This window comes from Mixophyes fleayi, chromosome 10 (genome assembly GCF_038048845.1).
Source record: "Mixophyes fleayi isolate aMixFle1 chromosome 10, aMixFle1.hap1, whole genome shotgun sequence".
Classification (NCBI taxonomy): Eukaryota; Metazoa; Chordata; class Amphibia; order Anura; family Limnodynastidae; genus Mixophyes; species Mixophyes fleayi.
The window spans coordinates 53,686,075-53,708,333 of NC_134411.1; the positions used below are offsets into that span (position 1 = coordinate 53,686,075).

General features: G+C 37.5%; 1 protein-coding gene across 5 annotated transcripts in view; it reads left to right on the top strand.

Annotated features, from left to right (window-relative positions):
• RASGRP2 (RAS guanyl releasing protein 2) overlaps positions 1-22,259 on the top strand; it is a 104,366-nt gene that overhangs the window by 51,095 nt on the left and 31,012 nt on the right. For all 5 annotated transcript variants that reach the window (XR_012679532.1, XR_012679533.1, XR_012679534.1 and 2 more), the window contains exons 8-12: positions 6,537-6,710; positions 6,908-7,024; positions 7,907-8,188; positions 11,730-11,807; positions 12,706-12,819. Coding sequence is in view for 2 of the 5 variants with exons in the window: in XM_075188774.1 (XP_075044875.1) it covers positions 6,537-6,710; positions 6,908-7,024; positions 7,907-8,188; positions 11,730-11,807; positions 12,706-12,819 (765 nt within the window). In the remaining 3 variants the exon portion in view is untranslated. The remainder of the gene's footprint in view (positions 1-6,536; positions 6,711-6,907; positions 7,025-7,906; positions 8,189-11,729; positions 11,808-12,705; positions 12,820-22,259) is intronic.

Sequence of the window (22,259 nt, forward strand, 5' to 3'; positions counted from 1 at the left end):
AGCTGATGTATATGTTACACTATCATGTTTCTTTACACTATGTGAAATGACATACTTCTTGGAACTGTATCTAATTTTTCTTTTTCTGTATTGTTTTCAAAAACTTAATTAAAAATATTTGATTTTAAAAAAAAAGTTGCATAGTTCTGTGCACACAGTACATAGGACAAGATATGTCTGCTTAGATAGGGACACAATTGATTGTGGAAACTCCAAAATGTGAGGATAATTTGCATGCTGGAATAAACAAAAGAATCAAATAATGGTCCATTTTATATTGCTTTCTTTGTTTTTCACTTTTTCTTTATTTTACTTAGAGTTGCTTTAGACTTTTTACTCACTACACTTTTCAAGATTTTACAACAATTTTCAAATTAAAAATGTAAAATGGGTGTTGATTGTATTATTATTATTATTATTATTATTATTATTATTAACAATAATAATAATAATAATAATAATAATAATAAGCATCAGTAATAATTGTGTATTTTCTGTTGTTCATCCTAATTTAGCAGTGTAAACACACAGGTACAATTTTGTATTCAGAGCTAATACCACAAATAGATATATTGATAAAGCTCTAAAGTGGCCATATCCTATTAATCTATTGATAAAGGGTTAAACTGTTAAAACCCTCTACATTCTGCTAATGCTATAGCAAAGAGCCATATACATCCTTTATTTAAAGTAAGCCGAAAGAAGGGACATTTTATAGAAACTATGATGAAAGAGGTTATTTTGTTATTGTCATTTAAAATGTCATTGGTCCTACCCCACTATAATATTATCTCTAGACAAAAAGCACTCAACAGAATTTCATGGCAATTCACACTCAAAATGCTGCAACAATTTGACATCTCTGGGAATATTCTGACAGGCATATGAGTCTTATACACAGAGCAATCTGCAAAGTGTTATGGTCAAAAAATAAGGAATAAAAAACCTCGTAGAATTTGAGTAGCCTTTCTTAAAAAGGCAAGAAAATTTGGAGGGAGAGGATTCCCAAATAAAAAATTAGTATTGTATGGCCCATCTCAGCCAAGTTGCGACCAGTGTTGGTTGCTGGATCTAGAAACTATATTACTGTAACGAGCTGCAGTGATCAGCAACTCGTCTCCCCTGCTTGTGTCCCGGCTATCTTAGCAACAGCCGGTACGTTACCTCCGATTTCTAGATCCCGGCCATCACCATGGCAACGGCCGGGACGTTCTTGCTGACAGCCCTGCGTCCTGGCATTAGAGACAGTCAGGCGCAGGTGTAGATTAAATTAATTATCTGTTGACAGCCTCAGGTGGCTGAATATTAACCCCAGTACCTCCCATATTCTGATTGGGCAATGTAGGTATTTAAGGCAGGGAGGGCTTAGCCTCCTGGCTGGTTATAGCGTTCAGTTTCCTGGCTGCTGAACTGCTCCTGTACTCTGTTCCTGTGCTTCTGGATAGACCCTTCTGTGCATGACCCTTGGTTTGTTTATTGGACCGTGATTCTTTGCTGGTGACCCTGACTTTTGCCTGTAACTCGGATATCCTGTCTTTCTGCCGGATCTGACCCTTTGTCCAAAAAAGGAGAGAGAAAGAGAAAATATGTATAGAGGGGCACTCAAAAGGGTTTAAATTGTTAAATATAGACTATCAAATTGAGAAAGATTCACATATTTATTAAAAAAAACCAAAAACATAACTTTATTGGTATTCATTAAAATACTAGAGTTCCCCATATATTATTTGGGGTTAACGACAAATCACAAAATTAGCGAAAATATAAAAAAATGTAAATGAGTAGCATAAAGTTCTCCGCTTTATAAATTATCGTTTTGTCTTGACATAGAAAAACATCTTGAGCCTTTTTTATCATTAACCCCATATATACATTCAGGACAGAATTGTAGATATTAAATGAACCCAATTAACCCTATACAGTATATGAACTAATACTAGATTTTACTTTGATATACCATGTTAAGATTGTCAACTCTATATATAGTAGATACACTTCTCCTTTATAAACCATATCGGATACATCCAATAGAAATTGTCAGCTGTCAAAATGGCTTGAGACCACATCTACTAGGCTCAAGATGTTTTTCTATGTCAAGACAAAACGATAATTTATAAAGCGGAGAACTTTATGCTACCATCAGCTACGACACATAAGTGTCCCTATAGAGCTATACATATGATTAAATATGATCTGTTTTGACACATGATGTTATGCTAATAAATATAACATACTGTGTAGCATTAAGTACATAATATTGTAACATGTAGCATTTAGCTGTCTAGGAGCTTTCACTGCGTGACAGTGTTATTTCTCCATACAGCGGACTGGTATTTTGCAATGTGATTGATGTGATCCTGATTATAGTCAGGTGTATACAATTGAATTCATTAGGTAGATATATAAGATGTGTTGAATGAACGAGACACTATCTCTGAGGAAGTTGTATTATACAACGAAACGCGTAAGTCGTGTGTTCTCGCCACTTGGAGTTATTCTCAGGCATAATTGATTGTACACTGGAAGCTGTTTATCTACAACCGGAATTATACGGAGGTGTCTTATCCACAGTACTAATTTTTGGAGACTGGAGGTTTAGCCTCCCAATAAGAAGATCCTGAATTCAATTCATTCGCTATACTGGCCGTTTGACTATACGGAAATCACCAACCCTCTAAGCTTGAAGGGAACTAAGTTTCCATGACCCGTTTTGGAGGAAATCTATTACTGGCACTCTGACCATACACGCGGGAGATAGAGGAATCCGGAGCGAATGTGCCGGCTGAGATCTTCACGTTTGGGTAAGCAATTGCCCTCATACGGGCTATACACCACCCATACGAACATATATGTTCTCATACGAAGAAGGCCAATGTGAATGCTAATCTAATTCACCATCATAGACGGACCTTATTTCGCTTAGTCGGTATAAGTGTGTCATTACCCAAACTGTGACTATTCAACCGACAGCATTTATCCATCTGGATTATTCTTATTGTAATTAAATACACATTTATTGTGTACAGACTCTCCGTATTCTGGATATTGATTTAAATCTGGTACATAGTATGCTGTATACAGTAAGCTTCCAGTAACATGTTCCAAATGGAAACAGATACCGCTTAATGTGGAGATAATATTTATACTTTAATATAGGTGCACCTATTATCGATACTCCCTAAGATAGGGTTCTGTTGGTTATATATGCATTCTGAGAATTATCCATATTTTAAATCTCATTATTGATAATGTTTTAATAAATTGTTTTATATCAATCACATCGCATTTCCAGTTTTTATAGAGGATCTAATACTCCACTGCAATTTGTTTTGTTATATATTGTTGATTCTACGGGGTTGCAGACCCCGTGCAGTGGTGTCTTTCTTCCTCTCCATAATTTGTTCCAAATATATCTGGTTTTTAGAGGTCCTCTTGAGTTGGCGTACTGGGCATCCTTAGTTTTAGACAATACTATCTCTGCGCAACTCGCTCAATGCATTTTATGGAGCAGCCTTGACTCCTCTCGAACCTGAAATGTCTAGGGTTGCTCTCTCCTGTTTACCTCCTCTGGCTCCCACGGTCTTGTCCCCTGAAGAAGGTGTACTCTCACTCCATAGTCTCTCACTCTCTGACGATATGGAACTCCACAGCCCGAACATATAGCCTCTCCCCGTTTCCCACCCCAATTATTCCATTGTTCAATTCCCCAGAATTCCCCCCTGGCCTAGTCCCAGCAACATTCTCCCTCGGGCAGAAACATGGCATTAGATGCCTAAATGACCTGACCCGCGACTCCTCTTTTCCTCTATTCTCCGATATTCAAGCCAAATTGCACATCCCCCATAAAAATATTTTACCAATATCTACAATTCCATAATTACCACAACAAAGTCAAGAACCGTCTCACTCTACGCCCCCTGACTACTGTCGAAACACTATGTTTACACTATGTCAGACCTCCACTGCTGGGCTGATCTCAGCATTATACTGCAAGCTCACCCTCCTCACGTCATCAAACCGAGATACCCACGAGTTGGCCTGGGAACGGGACCTGGGAGAGTCTTTGGATGACAAGGATTGGTTTGAGATTCGGGAAAACGCCGCCTCTAGCTCAATCTGTGTGCGGATAAAAGATAAACTTTACAAATTATTATTTCGCTGGTACTACCCGACTTAAAAATATGTTTCCAGACTCCTCCAACAGATGTTGGCGATGGTGTTCCTCAGAATGAACATTTCTTCATGTCTGGTGGGATTGTCCAAAACTGGAGCAGTTCTGGATGGATATTAAGAATTTTATCTTTGCTGTCCTCCAAATCACACCACGCACCACAAAATTAAACTCATTAGACATATTCTCACAGCGGCCACCTGTCAATTTGCAGCTGACTGGAAACAGCCCACGCCTCCCGCTCTCCAATCTATCATTACTAGGATATGGAACGTCCAACGCATGGAATTCATGATCAGCATCCTCAAGAACTCCTCCAAATCTTTTGATAAGATTTGGAATTCTTGGTTATCTTTCATGCTAGCTCTCCTTTCACTTAATCTCTGCTCTCCCATTCTTCCTCTTCCCCCCTCTTTGCAAACTTGCTCCTTTTCTTTGCTTTGCTCCTAACTCAAAGTCAGGCCGTAAACTGGCAATGCTAAAGATCTGGCAAATTTACTAAACCAACCCCTTGGACTGTTACCATTGGGCAACTTTAGTAATGTAAAGTGACTATTCTGTTGTAATACCTTAGAATCCCTGCAACACACACAGTTGTAATCCACCAATGCCAGCTAACATGAGCTTTTTAACATGATTTTGGGTTACTCAATGTTTGCTATAGCCCCTAGTCACATTAAACAGTACTTATATAGTTGGAATGGTTTAAAAAAGAAAATAGTCCATCAAGTTCAACCTCTTTTTACATGAATTACCTGTGTTATCCAGAGGAAAACAAAAACCCAGGAAGGCAGTTTCCAAGTTATCCTTACTGTGTAAAAAAATTATAACTGACTTTGTAATTGGATCACCATCCCAAAAATGCTTTCCAATAAATCAAGGCTGGAGATAACTCTTCTTGTAAGAAAGGAAATCAATCCATTTTTTAAATCCATGTAATGAATTTACTATCACTACCTCTCTTGTCAAAGAGTCCTATAGTCTGACTACTCTTACAGTGAAGAAGCTTTTTCTGTACTGATGGTGAAAACGTCTTTCTTCCAGTCTAAGTGGATGTGCCATTGTTACCTGCATAGTCCTAGGTATGACAAGATTATTTGATTATGAAAGGCTTTTTAAATCAACTGCCCTTCATGCCTAAAGCACATGCATGGGTGCAACAGTATTGTAACTGAACAAGCATTTTTATTTTTTTGCAATTGCCAAATGTACCAAATTGCACACAACAATTTTCAAATATTTTTAATAAAAAAGGTATCCCCATTTTATGCCTTTGATCGAGATTTTGGCACAAAGTAATTAGAATTGCCTTGTATCTCACCTTGACCTCTGTATAAAGTATGTATTATACATAAATAAAAAGTAATACAGATAAAGAACCCCCCATTTCTAGCACTAGCTTTCCAGATCCAAACTTGTCATTTAATAGATTTACCTTTGATTGATTGGAGAAGCTGACCAAACCAATACATGCGGAATGGTTAAAATCTGTATAATGATATTCTGTAAGTAGGAGGGCAATTGAGGAACAGGCAATTTTAACATCTTTCCTGTAACTTTACTATTGCTTCTATTAGACCATCACAACTCTATTACAATGTTATTTTTATGAAGGAATTTTGCTATTTATTAAACCCCAAAATAGACAATTACATAATCAAAGTCAGGTAAGTACCTGTCATGGTGCAGTATGAAGGCAGTCACAATACTTCTTGGTACCTGATTTGGAAATGTTCAGTAGTGAATGTTTTTTGGTTTAATGTGACTAGTTTAATTAACAAAACTAATGTCTCAAATGCTCAATTTTGCCGTCGGGTAATTATATTTGGTCTGTCTTTACAGTCAAAAATTGACAAGTGTACAAGGCAACATCTCCTGAATCTATTTGCATTGGCCAAAGTAATTTTAGTGAGATCCTGATTACCTAAAGATGGTTTGTGTTTTTCTTTTCAAACTGGGTTGATTCTGTCAGTTAGGAAAGACATATTTATCTCTCTTGAGAGCTTAAGCAAAAATATAAACAAATGATTAAAGTGGTTTAATTCCAATTATGTTACAGGTGTTACTTCTGGCTGTACTGCTGGGCGTTCAGACCTTTAGTTATGCAAATTGGGTATTACAAGATATTACTTTTTATGTAACCAGCTAGCTGTGTGCAAGTAACTCTGCTTTACGATGTATAGCTCTTAATTTTTCATTATTATGTGTTTTAAAACCAATGGCTTCATTTTCCAGTGTCAGTAAAATTGTCTGAGAAACAGCTAGTGCATGTTAGAAACATTGTATTTGATATGTGATGACTATATAAACATTTAGTATTTCTCCTCTGACAAGCTTTACATTGTTGGTCATATTTTATTTCTAGTTTCAGGATTATCACAGTTTTGTTCTTCATGGTTGTACTGTTGGAAACCCTGTCTTGGAAAGATTCATAGCCCTTTTTAATGGTGTTTCTCAGTGGATTCAACTTATGGTGCTCAGCAAACCTACTCCACAACAAAGGGCAATTGTCATCAAACAGTTTGTGCAGGTTGCAGAGGTATGTATTAGGGTAGTGATTTACTATAATTATATCTCTGCCATGTCTAAACTACATGAGTATTTTCCTATACACTCATGGAACTAGGGAGATAGTATTTGATGCCTCATTAGGCAAGTGTTTAGAGGTTTTGCAATTCTATAAACTGTATGTATCATGTCATTTTATATTAACCAGCAACTGTTTCTTTACTTCAGAGACTTCTACAGCTCCAGAACTTTAACACTCTTATGTCTGTAGTTGGTGGTCTCAGCCACAGCTCTATCTCTCGTCTGAAGGAAACTCAATCCCATGTCAGCGCAGAGACCACTAAGGTAAACAGACTCTCTTTTCTTCAACACAAGAGAGATGCGGCCTGTGTTTTAACCTTGCTTGGGATATATATATATTTTCACCCAATTTTAAAACCACTGACAGGTAAAGTGAATAACAAGTGATTATCTCAATACAATGGCACCTGCCAAGGGGTGTTATATATTAGGCAGCAAGTGAACAGTCAGTCAGAGGATGAGCAAATTGGCTGGTGACTAAGGAGTAGGTCTCTGTTAACGTAGCATTAGGGTCACAAGAAAGTGTGTGGAACCTTGTGTTATGAGCTACTTTTGCCATTCTGACAATCAAAGCAAAGTACAAGCAAGATATATATGTATATATTTTGTGATACAAGCACCCTTCTGATGAGGCACACACATACACCTGAAGGTGAATCAACGGTGCTTTTATTGTTCATATCACAGATAAACAGAACATTTACCGTCAGTATGACACCAGGCAACCTGACTCTTACTAGACACAGTCCTTCTGTCTAGACACCAGCCACTGTCTGCCATTGGTCACACTGTTTAAATGCACAATTCACTATGTATATATATATGTACATGGTATAACTTTGACACTTATATATGTAATATATGCTTACTAGCTTGAGAAATTATGTCTTTACATATAATTGGTGATGCCATGTCACAACTAATTGTTAAGTATTCCATGATGGAATGCATAACTGTCATTGGATATAAAGCACATCTGGTTATGAGAATCGCCTCACACAAACTACTTTGTTTCACATTGGAACTTGTGTTTTATAGGAATAATGTATCCCCTTACTATAAAATAAAAGGAAATTATAAGCCATCAATATGTAGTCTTAACTAAATTCGCCACCTTACTTTGTGTTGCTTTGTCTTATTTGCAAGGTCTATGATTCTCTGTTGGAGCTTCTCACCTCTTCAGATAACTACTCAAGATACAGACGTAGGTTTGCATTTTGCGAAGGTTTCCGTTTTCCTGCTCTGGGAGTACATCTAAAAGACCTTATGGCATTGCATGTTGCCCTGCCTGACTGGACAGACAAAGCCAGAGGGGCTATTAACATCTCTAAGATGCATCAAGTCTATAAAGTTGTTCATGAACTAACGGAAACCCAGAGGCAGGATCTTCCAGTGAAGGCGAACTCTGATCTTCTCAACCTGTTAACGGTGAGACACTACAGAACACGGAAATATGGTATATAAAGAAGAAGAGAGATATACATACTTACTAGTCTATAATATAAGAAGCCTTTGTTTATTGTTGTGATGTTCTGTCTTGACATATTATGATATTAGGACATTCACATCTGATGAAAAAGCTATTCTTATTCTAAAAGAAATACAAAATGATTCAAGTATACTTAAACGACTAATATGATGAAGTGAAGTTTTTAAAGACATTTCATAATTTTTTGAAAATCCTACCACATCTGTTTTCTTAGTATCTAGACTAACATGCAAAGTAGTACTATTCTATTAGCTAACTTTCAAATGGGACAGTGACGCAAATGGAGACAATAGGGGTGGAGGGAAGAGATTTATAGAGGTAGGTGGAGCACCAGGAGGGAGTTGTTTAGGATGGGGCAGGCAAGCAGTGGAGACAATAGAGTGTAGGGAAAATAGTGGAAGGGGTAGGTAGAACGTGAAGTGGCAACTGTCTTAAGTCATAAGATGTGGCTGGGTAGGCAAGTGTGAAAAGGTGACTTTTGAGGGAGTGTTTGAAAGATTGGCAGTTGGGGAGAGTCTGTTCAGGTGTAGTAGGGAGTTCCAAAGGTGGAGAGCAGCGCTGGTGAAGCCCTTAAAGCATGACTGTAAGGCGTTGATAGGAGAGAAGGAGAGGTGAAGGTCATTGAAAGAACAGAGTTGGCGATTAGGAGAGTATTTCTTGACAAGGTTGAAAATGTCAGAGACGGAGGTGTTAAAGACGGTTGATACTGAAATAGTTGAAGATGAAGAATCGTTAGATGTAAGAGGATATATCTAATGAGGAAATCATGATAGAGGGAAGGTCTTATTGTGGCTGAGAAAAGGTGCCACTGTTGGTAACAAGGAAGTTAGACCCCAATATGGCGCAACAGGGTTCAGAGTTCCTCATGGATGGATGCAATACCAGGTCACCTTTCACATTAACATAGTTCTGACTGTTCACTCCAAACTTTGTTAGGGAAATTGTCAGAGCCCAAGATGGCGATGCTCTGAGGTAACTGGGATCTTTTTCGGGTATGATAAGATGCAAATGCGCCGACATGTAAAATTACTTCCCATATCTGGAGCTTGTTGAGTCCTCTGGATGGTGCAGGTTCAGTTATAATCAGCAATTTTAATGAACCCTGCTCAATATCTAAGACAGGCTTGGACACTTATAAAAGGGACAAAAAGTCTTTGTTATAGGGATAAAGGATAAGGCATCAAAGGACGGGGATTGTTATGAAAGAGGATACAGATTACTACTGTAAATTCCTCAATAAACAAGAAAAACAATAATCTAGAAAAGCAATCTATATTCTTTGCCACAAGATATATGTTACCTCCGCTGGTGGAGCACAACATATGTTATAGATGTGCACTCCACCAGTGCCATCCAATCACCAGTGTCCTTTCAAATGGTGTTTCTTTACTGTGAGAAATTATTTCTTTTATTTATGTCACCCACCAACCAACCTATTCCGTTTATCCCTTTAGGCATTAATTATTTAGCATGAAATATCCTTTTACATATAAACCATGTATCTATATACACCTGAGTTTTATCACCAAAAAATTACTACAGGTGTAAAACAGTGTTTGAAGACGTGTCCAAACCTAAACCAAACTCAATTACTACAAAAAATGTGCTTACCCATTGTGTCCTCCCATCATTCTAAATGTTACAGAACACATCCTTGCAACCCTCTTTGTAATCATTTAAAAAAGGGATTCAAGATTCTGCAAATTTTCAGCAAATCCATCTAACTAGTAAAACAGGTGTTTTTTTCAATGAGTTTGCATACTGCACTCTTGAATGTAAATGGTTGAATGTGAATGATTAATAATTGTGTTTTAATTTCCAGTACAAACCAAGACTACACATAAGAGAACAACGTTGCAGTCAAATTAAATAGAGTTTTTTTTAAAACAGAATGGCACAGGGTACATTTAATTGTAGCAATCCTATAGGTGGCATAAGGGTTAGCACTGCTACCTTATTGCACTAGGGTCATGGGGTTGATTCAGAGCCGGATTTAGAACTCATAGGGCCCTAGGCAAGATACTGGTTTGGGCCCCCATCACACTGTGCCCTCCATATTTTTGCTCCCCTTGTTTATTTCACCTCACACTGCCTGTTCCACATTTCTGTCATCATGCCCCTCTGTTCCATATTTGTCATCATGCCCCTCTGTTCCATATTTGTCATCATGCCCCTCTGTTCCATATTTGTCATCATGCCCCTCTGTTCCATATTTCTCATCATGCCCCTCTGTTCCATATTTCTCATCATGCCCCTCTTTTCCATATTTCTCATCATGCCCCTCTTTTCCATAATTCTCACCATACCCCTCTTTTCCATAATTCTCATCATGCCCCTCTTTTCCATAATTCTCATCATGCCCCTCTTTTCCATAATTCTCATCATGCCCCTCTTTTCCATATTTCTCATCATGCCCATCTGTGCCCTAAATGCCTGTTCCACACAGAGGGGCAAGAGAAATGTGGAACAAGCATGGGCCCTCCGTTAGTTAACTTACCTTTTAATTGCCTGTTCTGTTCTTCTTTTTTGTATGGCGCGCTGCCGCTGCTCCTCCTCCTCTGGTCCGGCTGTGCTCCTCGCCAAATTCTCACTGAAAATGACATCGGGCGTGACGTCATCACGCCCGCCATCATTTTCAGTGGGAGACAAGGAGAGGAGACTGCCGGGACCCGACGAGCGGTCAGCTGACTTATGTTTTTTCTTCGTTTTTTTTTGTTAAATCAATTTGAAGCGTGTAATATGCCGGCGGCAAGAGGGGGATGGCAGGCAGAGGGGAGCGCCCCTCCGCCTTGCCTACCCCGCTCACCGTCGGCTCTGGCAGGGCTCCCTGGGTACCGCTGGGCCCTAGGCAGTTGCCTAGGATGCCTAGCGGGAAATCCGGCCCTGGGTTGATTCCGACCAGGGCTCTGTCTGTGTGGTGTTTGTAAGTTCTCCCTGTATTTGCTTGGGTTTCCCCTGGGTGCTCCAGTTTCTTCTGACACTCCAAAGTCATTAACCCTAATGTGTTTGGTGGTAGGGAATATAGATTGTAAGCTCTACAGGGACAGGGACTGATGTAAGTGATTAAATAGTCTCTGTAATGTGCTGCAGTATGTAGGTTAATAATAAGATAACATGGAGTTTTCATTTTAATTAGAAGGGCGAGCACTGCAGAATTATTTTTAAAAATTGTTAAAAATGGCAGATTGCTGTTGCTACTCAAACCTGAATATAAAAAAAATATTATTTTGAATATATAGATTATTATATATTGGTACTTGATAATTGAAGCCTGCTGTGTGATATTTTGCATTAGCAAATGCTCATTGGCAACTGCTGAAACATTGGACTTGGTCACAATTCCGTGATCTTTCACAGAGAAATTATGTGAGTAATATACACTAAACTGATAGTAGCTTTTTTTATTTAGCTTATTTCATTTTCAGAGTTAAATTAAATATTTATTCTGTTCATTTTGTCCATGTCAATCTTGTGCATTAGGTTTCTCTGGACCAATATCGATCAGAGGAAGAAATTTACCAGCTGTCTCTTCAAAGAGAACCAAGGGCACGTTCATCGGTAAAACTACAGTCAAAGTGAAGATTGGCTTCTTCCGGTCCTGGGCATAGGCCCAATGTCAGTTGTGCCCTTTCTGTTTTACATGAGTTCTGGGGTGCAAAGCAGTAATGGGTTTCTGTGGGTGGGGAATGTCGGGTGGGACAGAACACATGGAAGCATGGAGGGAACAAGAAGGAAATAATTATATTATGGAGAAATTGTTAGATGATTCTTTTTGTTTATGTTTCACAAGACACAGCTTTTGTATCCATGTGCATCCAATGGATGACTCTGCATGAAGCAGTCTTTGTATACAGGGCTTAGGAGATGTTTATGTGTAAGGAACCCTTTTAAAGATTCAATTAAATAGACATTTATTTGCAGGCCCCACAATATTTCATTGCAGAAAAAGAAAGTGAAGGTTTAAAACACATAAAAGGCACACTAACCCAATTTGTTAAGATTCCCTGTATTTTTTTATGTATGTAATGGAGTTATAAAGAAATATATTTATACAGTCATGGGAAATGATGTACATTTTCTTTCAGTACATCAACAATCATCTAGTCCTTGCCAAGTCCTAGCATTTGATATCTCATATCTTAAGAAAGAACAAACAGAAAATTTTAGTTTGTCATTATTTATTCAACAAAAAAATAAGCCAACATATTTGTGAAAAAGGCAATTTCCAAACAGTTTGAGCTTCATTGTTCTACAGTGAGAAAAATAGATTTCAAATGGACAACACTGAAGTAAGTTACCAATCTTCCCAGGGATAGAGATTCAGATGTTCTGCAGACACTGTGGAGATCAGATGAAAGCAAATATTACCCGTAACATAAATATAGCTTAATTAAAGATAGAGAATATTTGGTTTTCATAGCACTGTTTTTCAAATTACTTTTTTTGTATTTTTCAGCAAGCCATTACCAAATCACCTCCATCCCCATCACCTCCTATGGAGGAATGGGCTTCTCTCAAAGCAAAACCAGACCAGGCCTTGCTATGCCAACACATAGAGAAAATGGTTGAGGTAAGTGTATAATTATTGTTTGCAGCATCCATGTGAATAAGAAGGAACATAAATATTTGGTTATACAAGAGTAATCTTTTGAATATTGAGTTTTGGAACACAATTTACTATCCATTGATAACAAATAATATGAGTAAACAGTCTGCGCTCTAAAGAACCTATATAAATAGCTATTAATAAGTCATATATAACTATGGCCAGTTGCAGCTCTCCAATTCAGGCTCTGGGACCTGGATATCAATGTAACATACAAAAAAGAGAGGTGAGAGCGCAAAAACTGTAAACCAATAGTAATATTGATATAGTAATTTAATATGTATTCAAATACGCACAAATATAAAAAATATATAAAATGAATAAAACATTGGTCCGTATCAAATGTTGCAACAGACTGACATCAATTGCAATCAACATTCATAATGAGTCAAAACACATATAGAGTATTCATAATTGGATTCATAGCAAGTGAAATAATTGATTAAATTGTTAATACACATGCAGATATATACCCATAAAAAGGCAAAGTTACAAATGCAGAGTATTGATCAAATTATATGGAGCTTAGTCCCGGAAGGTGTTTGTATATAAACACATAAGAAGGAGGAATAAATCCTCAATTTGCAATAATCGAGATCCGTCAATTTATTGAAGTATCACAAATATACCACGGATTGTTCATATAAGCACAGCTTCTGCGCACATCCTTTGTATTGGACAGATGTAATCTCTCTGTGAGAGAGGAAGAATAGAGAAGTCTTAAGTACTTATCGTGTTATCAGATGGACGGATAACTCAAAGGTGTATCTCCAGGCAATAGTTGGATAAAGGTGTTTGTCCTTCCAGGTCACAAAAAAGCTCTTTCACCCCGGGGTAAAGTAAATGCCCTGCTGTATCAATCACCGGCTAGAAGCCAATAAATGCCTGACGCGTTTCTCGGCGCACTGGCCGTTTCATCAGAGGTAATGTTATCCGGACATTCCAGCTCTCTACAAATAGTCCATGACTATAGTCACATGGGGATGGCTAACCAATCCCCTGTTGATGATCATGTGATACAGGTAGTCCAATATGCAAAGGTTCCCATTCATAAAATAGTAGCAGCCTAGCACGGCACTAGTGAAACAACTGTTTGTCTCGTAATTGCAGCTGTAAGTTCCGCTGATGTGGATCCGTCTTAAAGCATAATAGATTGTATTGGTGTATATTATCACTTCACCTGAAAATGCTATAATCACGCTTATATGGATAATCCTTTCTATCGCTGTTAACACTAGGACTGTACAAAAGCAGTAGATATATAAATATATGGCTAAACTACCAATATATAAACATAAATATTAAAGGTCGTTGGCTCATAAATCTCAAAAAAACAACAACAAAGGTAATATAAACCGCATCTTATAGGCTCACTGCACAGAGTTATAATTAAAAGTAATCTACTACAGCAAATTAAGATCAAAACTGACCGAGATATTAATACACAGATCGTAACACAAGAATAAATAATTAGCAAATATTATTTAATTCTATTGTGTCGTTCAAACCTTGCGGTGTCAATGTTTTATGCTTAAAAATCCAATAAGCTTCCCTCTTACACAGTAAATGAAACCTATCTCCTCCTCTCAAAGTTTTAGGTAAATGCTCAATTGCCCTAAATTTCAGACCTGATAACCGGCCATCTTGACATTGTGCAACATGCTTAGAGAGACAATGTATTTGTATATTTTTCAGTATGTTGCGTCTATGTTCCTGGAACCGTATACCAACAGATCTTATGGTGCGTCACACGTTACTGGATACCACACCCACAGTTGATCATATAGATCACAAAAGCGGACTGGCAGTCCAAAGATTTCTTAATTGGAAACTTCTCATTTGAAACAAAAGAGGAAAATTCTGTACATTGTTGGTCAACATAAGTGCAAGCACCACATTTTAATCTCCCACACCTATAAAAACCTTCTTTTCTATTTAACCATCTACCTGACTTTAGATGTGGTGTGGAGGGCAGACTCGCGGTGGGAACAATGTTCCTAAAAAGGCTAGGGGCTAGTTCTTCCTTCAAATTTCTACATCTCCTAAAGATAGTAATTTTGTTCTTATTAATAGATGGACCAATATATTCGTCCAATTCCAATAATCCAGCATTCTTCCTCACTATAGACTTAATATCACCCGCCAGGCTGTTAAAACGAGTTACAAGAACCATGGAATTGTCTGTGGTTACATGTTTTTTAGAGGAAGCAAATAAGCTTGATCTATCAAGATTCTCAATATCCTCAAGAGCTCTATCCAGGATAAACCTTGGATAACCCTGTTCCAAAAAGGAGCTATGAAGTTTAGCAGAATGAGTTTTTAAAATCTCCAATCTCGGAACAGTTTCTCTTGATCCGGAGAAACTGTCCCTTCGGTATATTGACCCGCCAGGGTTTATAATGGCTACTTCCATAATGGAGGAAATTGAAGGTGTCCACTTTCTTGGAGAAATTCTCCGTTCTTATTTGTCCCTGGACTATTTTCAAAGTGATGTCCAGGAAGTTAATAGTCAATGGATGACACGTACTGATGAACTTAATACCAAAATTATTCGAATTAAGGTGAGCTGTAAATAAAGAAACAGAAGAAAAATCCCCAGCCCAAATGAAAAACAAATCGTCGATGTATCTACCATAGAGGACCAGGTTCGCCCCAAAGTCAGAATCCCATATGTACCTCTCCTCGAAGAGTCCCATAAAAAGATTCGCATAACTCGGGTCGAACCTGGTCCCCATGGCCGTGCCTAACACCTGTAGATAGAATTGTAAATCAAACAGAAAATAATTGTGATCCAAAATGAATTGGATTGATGATAATATAAAGTCACATAACTCAATATCCATAGATTCCTGTTTTGACAAAAAGTATCTTACTGCCTCCAAACCCATCTCATGAGGTATATTGGAATAAAGTGATTCAACATCACAAATCAGAAAGATATAGGTGGGTTTCCAAGTTACTGACTGAATCAGTTTAAGAAAACTGGTCGTGTCCTTTATATGTGATTTTAAAGATGAAACCAAAGGTTGTAAGTGAACGTCTACAAAATAGGATAAATAACTAGTGAGAGAACTCACACCAGAAATAATGCGTCTCCCGGGAGGTGAAACTAAAGACTTGTGGATTTTAGGTAAGTGATAATAAGTAGGTATTACAGGGTGCTGTGAAAACAAAAAACAGAATGTGTCCTTTGATATAGTTCCCTCCAGTAGTGTCGAATCCAATAGATGTCTCAACTGGGACTGAAAACTTAATGTAGGATCTCTGTCTAGTTTCGTATAGAGACGATCATTATTCAGTTGTCTAACTGCCTCCATATAATAAGCTGTTTTATCCTGAACTACCACGCCTCCGCCTTTATCGGGCGGTTTAATCATAAGAGTGGTATCTTTCATTAATTTATTCAGAGCTGATCTTTTTTTGAGGGGTTAAATTATCCCTGATAGGTTCGCTTGCTGATTTGTCACAAAGTTTCCTAAAATCCTCCATGGTGCTTCTATAGAAGCTATCTATATAGGGGCCCTTAAATTGAAGTGGGTAAAAATTTGATTTGGTCTTAAATCTCTTTGTAGACATAGAGGAGTTAATATCAAAAAGACTCAACATGGAAGGCGAATCACTATCATTACTCTCAATATAAAGAGATTCCAAATCCATTAATGCTCTTTGTTCATTCCCATCACACAAGATTGGAGAAAGGGCTTGTTTACTTTTCTTAATAGTTTTCATTGCAAAGTATCTTTTTCTACTCAAAGTCCTAATGTATCGATTGAGATCGACAAATAGATCAAATAGATTAGGTTTTGCTGCAGGGGCAAATTTCAAGCCCTTCTGTAGAAGTTTTAATTCAGATTCTGAGAGTGTTTTAGAAGATAAATTAAAAACACCCTTGCCAATTATTGATGGTATGGATTTCTTATTCGATTTGAGCACCCCTCCTATGGATCCTCTGGCTCTTCTTCTCTTAGTCTTTTTGGCGTATGAGTACCTAAGCCTCGATTTCTTTGGGTGTATACTGGAGCATGCTGGCCCCTTCCCAAAAAAGAAGAAGAGGCAGAGGATGCATATGAGGTGGTGGCATTTTTACGGGGAGCTTCTTGTTCAGACAGATTACCCTGATTGGGCTTATTTTTCCTCCTATATGGAGCTTGGGCCCTATTATCTTCATAGGGTAAATCCTCATATTCACTGTCAGGTTCAGGATCATGAGTACCTCGATCTAGATCATGTCGGGAGGTGAGCCCATCCCTCAACAATTTGTTATTGGGACCCTTCCAACGGCCAACTCTAGGTGAAGGAGTATTCTGACTATTATACTTCTTATTGAATGATTGGCGAGTTTTATGATAGGGTTCATGGTATCTAGAACCAATGGATCTGTCCCTCTTGTGTGATTCGTCCCTAGGGAACCTATTAAAATTTCTAACTCTATCATTTTCATAATCTCTACAATCTCTTAGAAGTTTACTGTCTTTGCGAGCTATCAAGGTCCTCTCAAAATCCACCACTCTCTTATTGATCTTATCATCTCTCTCTTTATAACCGTCAGAGTTTTCATAAATTCTGAGAGAATCCTGAATTTTTTCAATTTCCTTCTGTGTTGTATCTACTTTCTGATTCCTATATTGAATCAGAAGTTTCATCAATTTGATAGAACAACTGTCAAGAATATCATTCCTCATATATAATATATAATATCATATCCTCCTGCTTATGTGTTTATATACAAATACTATCCATTGAGTATACCCAAATATCTACATGAGGTCATTTGTAAATCTAGGAGTTTTTTGTCTTAGCTGTATAGCCTAAGATAGTAACAAATAGAAAGTGTGCTCAGTATTCTATGGGTATTAAAGCAACCTCTCTTTCTCTCCTACCAACTCCACAACAATGCTTGTCATTGGTGTAGACCACTGATGTGGTGCAGTGGGGAGACAGTGGTTAATGGGGCAGGTGTAATGGGTAATCCTTCTTGAAACTCACCTAATAACTCACGTTCACCTGATTAGCAAATTATTGATTTATTAACAACAGTCAAATAACAAAAGCTTTCATTGGAAAAGACAGGCAAATACAATCACGCCATAATGTTAATGCTTAATATTAGAACAAAACATATATTGAGTTAGCAGTTTAATCGTTGGAGCAATGATAATCTTTTTTTTTATAGTATTCCCTGTTTCAGTCTTCAAAAGGCAATCCTCATGGCTTGTATACCATTTAACCTATCTATACACAATTTTTTTTTTACCAACTTAACAAAACATTATACAATATAACAACCTAAAATTAGGCAATATATAGAAAACATCACAACAATCTACTCCTGCCCCATCTACGCACTTCTTCTGAGAAACACACACAAACTGTATCAGTATGCTTTTTAGTTATCTCTAAGGATGTTCATTGGATTTTCAGTCCATATATACATCATTTTTTGCCAAAGTTGTTTTTATATAAATAGCCTGGTAAGATGGCAGAATAATATTAACAAATTATTTAAACTGAACCATCGTAAGTGAACCATCGAGAGTGGAAAAGCTTTTTTTTTCTAGTGAAGGGCTATAACCTTTTTGGCAACTAATGTTATGCTCAGTAGAAGGGACCATCTAGCTTTGTTAGAGACCAAATCCCCACCAAGCCTAGCAGACCAGACCCAGTATAGTCAACATCAGGGAAATTACCTCCTTCCAAAATACCTGGAATTGAGGCAAACCCAGAACAAAAGTTGCCATTTATTATTTGGCACTGAGTACATTCGAGATGGATGGGTTCATATTGTGAAGCTGGACTTGAGAGAAAAACAACTTGCAGAGAAAATACAGTTGTTTCAGTCTATTCCTGGCAGACCAGATCCATTGTAAAGAGGCATTTCGGTCCTCTTTGGTCTAGCATGGGAGTTCCAAGGACCATTTACTGAAAAAATTCTATAGGTTCAAGGGGGCTTTAGTGATAAGGAGCTTGTATATATAAGACATGGGTTTATTTTGTCTCTGTGATACGAGAAGTTGCAACATATTATTCTCATTATTTCTTAGGCAGAATCAATTGTTTTAAACACTATCTCATAATAAATGTCTCTTACAGTTGTGTTTCAGTTCATACAGGTCCAAGTTATATTATGTCTTATTATATTACTATATTATATTATTGTTATATTATTTTATGCATATTATGTCATGTGAATGATTTGCAGAGTTTCCTCTTACTAAGGAGCGCTTCATATACCTGAATTATTATAATAATAATAATTTACAGCAGGGCAGTTTCTCCCATGAGATGAGGTGATACCCTTGTCTCAGACAGCACCATTCCAGGGGCAATACAGATGATATTCTCACCTCTCAGACCCCCATTTTTCCTCTACCTCCCTCCAGTCCAGACAGCAGGCATCCACTCCTTGTACATTGATTGCAGGAGGGAGTGCAGCGGGACAACAATCACCTGTTCATCCATTGCCCTAGCAGCATCATGATAAACAACATAACTACAGCTGGTACCTTTAGTACCTCTACTTATGTTGTAATTCACTGTGCTTCTAATACAATTACTGTAAGAGGAAGTACAGGTCATTGGTGTCACACTACTCTCCCCTACTTCAGTCAATAAAGGTGTTGACAGATGGACGAGTAGGAGGAGGAATTCTTAGGGGCGGTTGAATATGTTGCCTTAGTTGGTATAAGGGAAGGAATGCCCTGTTTCACACTATAGAACAGTGTATTGAGCCAGGGACATCAGCTGAAAAATGGTCATGTATCGTTTCTTGAACCACTTTGTCGAAGTGGTACATAAATTAAAACATTAGCTGGAATTTCTCCATTTTTTTTCTCAATTGAATAAACTAGCTAAATTTGAGAAAGTTAAACAGGTTCGACCATGTTCAGGCTTAAATTGATACATTTTAAGTGTTTATAAAGGCGATCCTTAAATGTGAGCGTCGAACACAGTACTGTTCAACATTCAACTTAAGATATGTTACAATTATTTTTTATTATTTAAAAATCTAAATAGTGTTTAAAAAACATTTGTTTAATCTTTTTTTCTTTTCTTTTATGAAAACATTGTGAGTACTAGTACAATGACAGACAATAGTACAGCATAATTGAAAAATGACTTACAAGCTAGTTTAGAAACATCTGACTTACAGAGAAATCAAGATATTACTGCCTTTTACTTGTAAGCATTTATAATGTACATTGGAAAGTAAATACAATAGTGGTGGGGTGGAGGGAGGAGGATGGGATGGGGCAATTAAGATGGCTGGGGGGAAATGGGTAGGGTATAGGAGCCTCTGGTCGTCTGGCACTTTTCTGTGGTTTATACAGTTTGAATTGAATGTTATTGATTGGACATCATAAGAGTAGCTCTGAAAGTCCTTAGGATGAATTATTCTGTGAAGTGGGTCATTGTAGAAGATCCAAAAGCAGTAAGTATGAGTGACTTTTTATTTGAGTATGCTGTGATCTCCATACACTAGTGCCAGATTTTAGTAGGTACTCTCTATACCATAGGCACTATAGTATACATTAGCCAAATTTTCTTTGACATGTATGGAAATGGCTATTTAGACATTTTCTCTCTAATGGTGGCCCAAGCATTATCCTCTGGTGGCTTGCACAGATCTGCCTGCCAGTTAGACTCATAGGGCCTGAGTCATTAAGGAGAGTAAAACATAAAAAAGGAGTAACTTTGTATCTGGGCAAAACCATGTTGCATTGGAGGGGGAGGTAAATGTAAAATGTGGGGACAGATTTATAGTTATGGTAGGGCATGTCCTAGATCAACTTTAAATTTCAGTGTACAAATAAAGCTATTAAGTATTTGTGAGCTACATGAAAAAACAGCCAGTATTTAACTTATGTGCAAAATAATAAACTGATTTGCACCCCTTGCATCATAACATGGTTTGTCCAAGAGAACATTTACTCCTTTTTTTGCCTTAATGACTCAGGCCCATAGTTTGGAATGGAGGATTGTTTGGCTGTTAGGAGCAGATTATAGATTTTTGATGTTAAAGGCTTGTGGTAAAAAAAATAACCTCAAACTGTCATCAGTCTGATAATGTCAGATTTTGAAAGGAAGTTGAGGAAGATTTATGGGGGATTCAAAGTAGGAAACTAGGATTGTTCCATAGAGGAGTAAGGGTGAGAGAATAGAGGAGAGTTTGAAGTGTAGTAGGACCATATCTTACAAAAATTGATGAAAGGATGAGAAAGGGCTAAGACAGTACTATTTTTATAGGCACTGCTGAGTATTTAAGATAGTGAGAGTACTTCACAAAAGGTCTAGATCAATCCACCTTAAGGTGGGTTTAGGGGCACGCTTTACACTTGATTTTGGTAAGAGGTCAGGTAATATGATGGTATGATGTTAGGCATGCTTGTTGTAGGAGTTTTTTTTCTCCAAACAAATTGTATGTACCATCTATGTATCTGGCACGCAGACCAGCAAGGTTTGGATCAGGTAGAGAAGTTGTGGCATTTTGATCACTACGATCCTTCCGAAAAACACATATTTGAACATGAACCACGAACAAAAATGGTGAACCTTGAACAAAAACTGTGACTACGAGCCTGAATTGAGAACAGTGAATGAAGCTGCACATTTTGAATCACAAATACAAAAGGGGGTCATATTGTGATTATGCTATGAACATGTTATCGAACCAATGAAATTCATGCATTTTTAGCATTTCTACTATACACTCTCGGTTGATTCATGTTTGAAACTCCATCCTTTCCATAGCATGTCTTGCATGCTCTGCGCGGGTCCAGAATCGGACATTATGTCAATGAACATAATTGCATGTTATTCATGTCCGCACGCATCTCACCCTGACTGTCTATGACTTGAGAGGTGGAACGTGCGAGGGACGGGGCAGACTAGCGTAGGTCATGTACTCTAAGGGCGTTCCAACGCAGGTGCGGCTGATTCAAGTGCTGTGTTTGTCTTAAGTACACTTGTTTTAAGCTATATCCTTTGAATTGAAAATTACACATATGCATGTTAGTTGGTATCACATAACAACTGTGTGCAACCAAGACGTACTATAAAAATGCATTGTATATACAATAGGCATTGAATTACAGTATTATTTATTTATGTAATTAATGAAAAAATATATATTTGAAAATAAATATATAAATGATTATGCTCTTAACAATAGTTTATCCAATAAAAGTTTTATGCATTCTGATCTAAACTTTTGTTGTACTTATGCATGTGCGTGTACTGCAGTCTGTTCAATTTGTCTACATACTTAAAACTCTGTTAAGGCAGAACGTAATTCTACCCAATTTCAAATTGAAACGTGTCTTGTGACACGCATGAATTTGGATACGCCCAGAACTGTGCTCAAGTTGCGTACACTTTTCAAACACACAACTTAAGTGCAAGTTGCG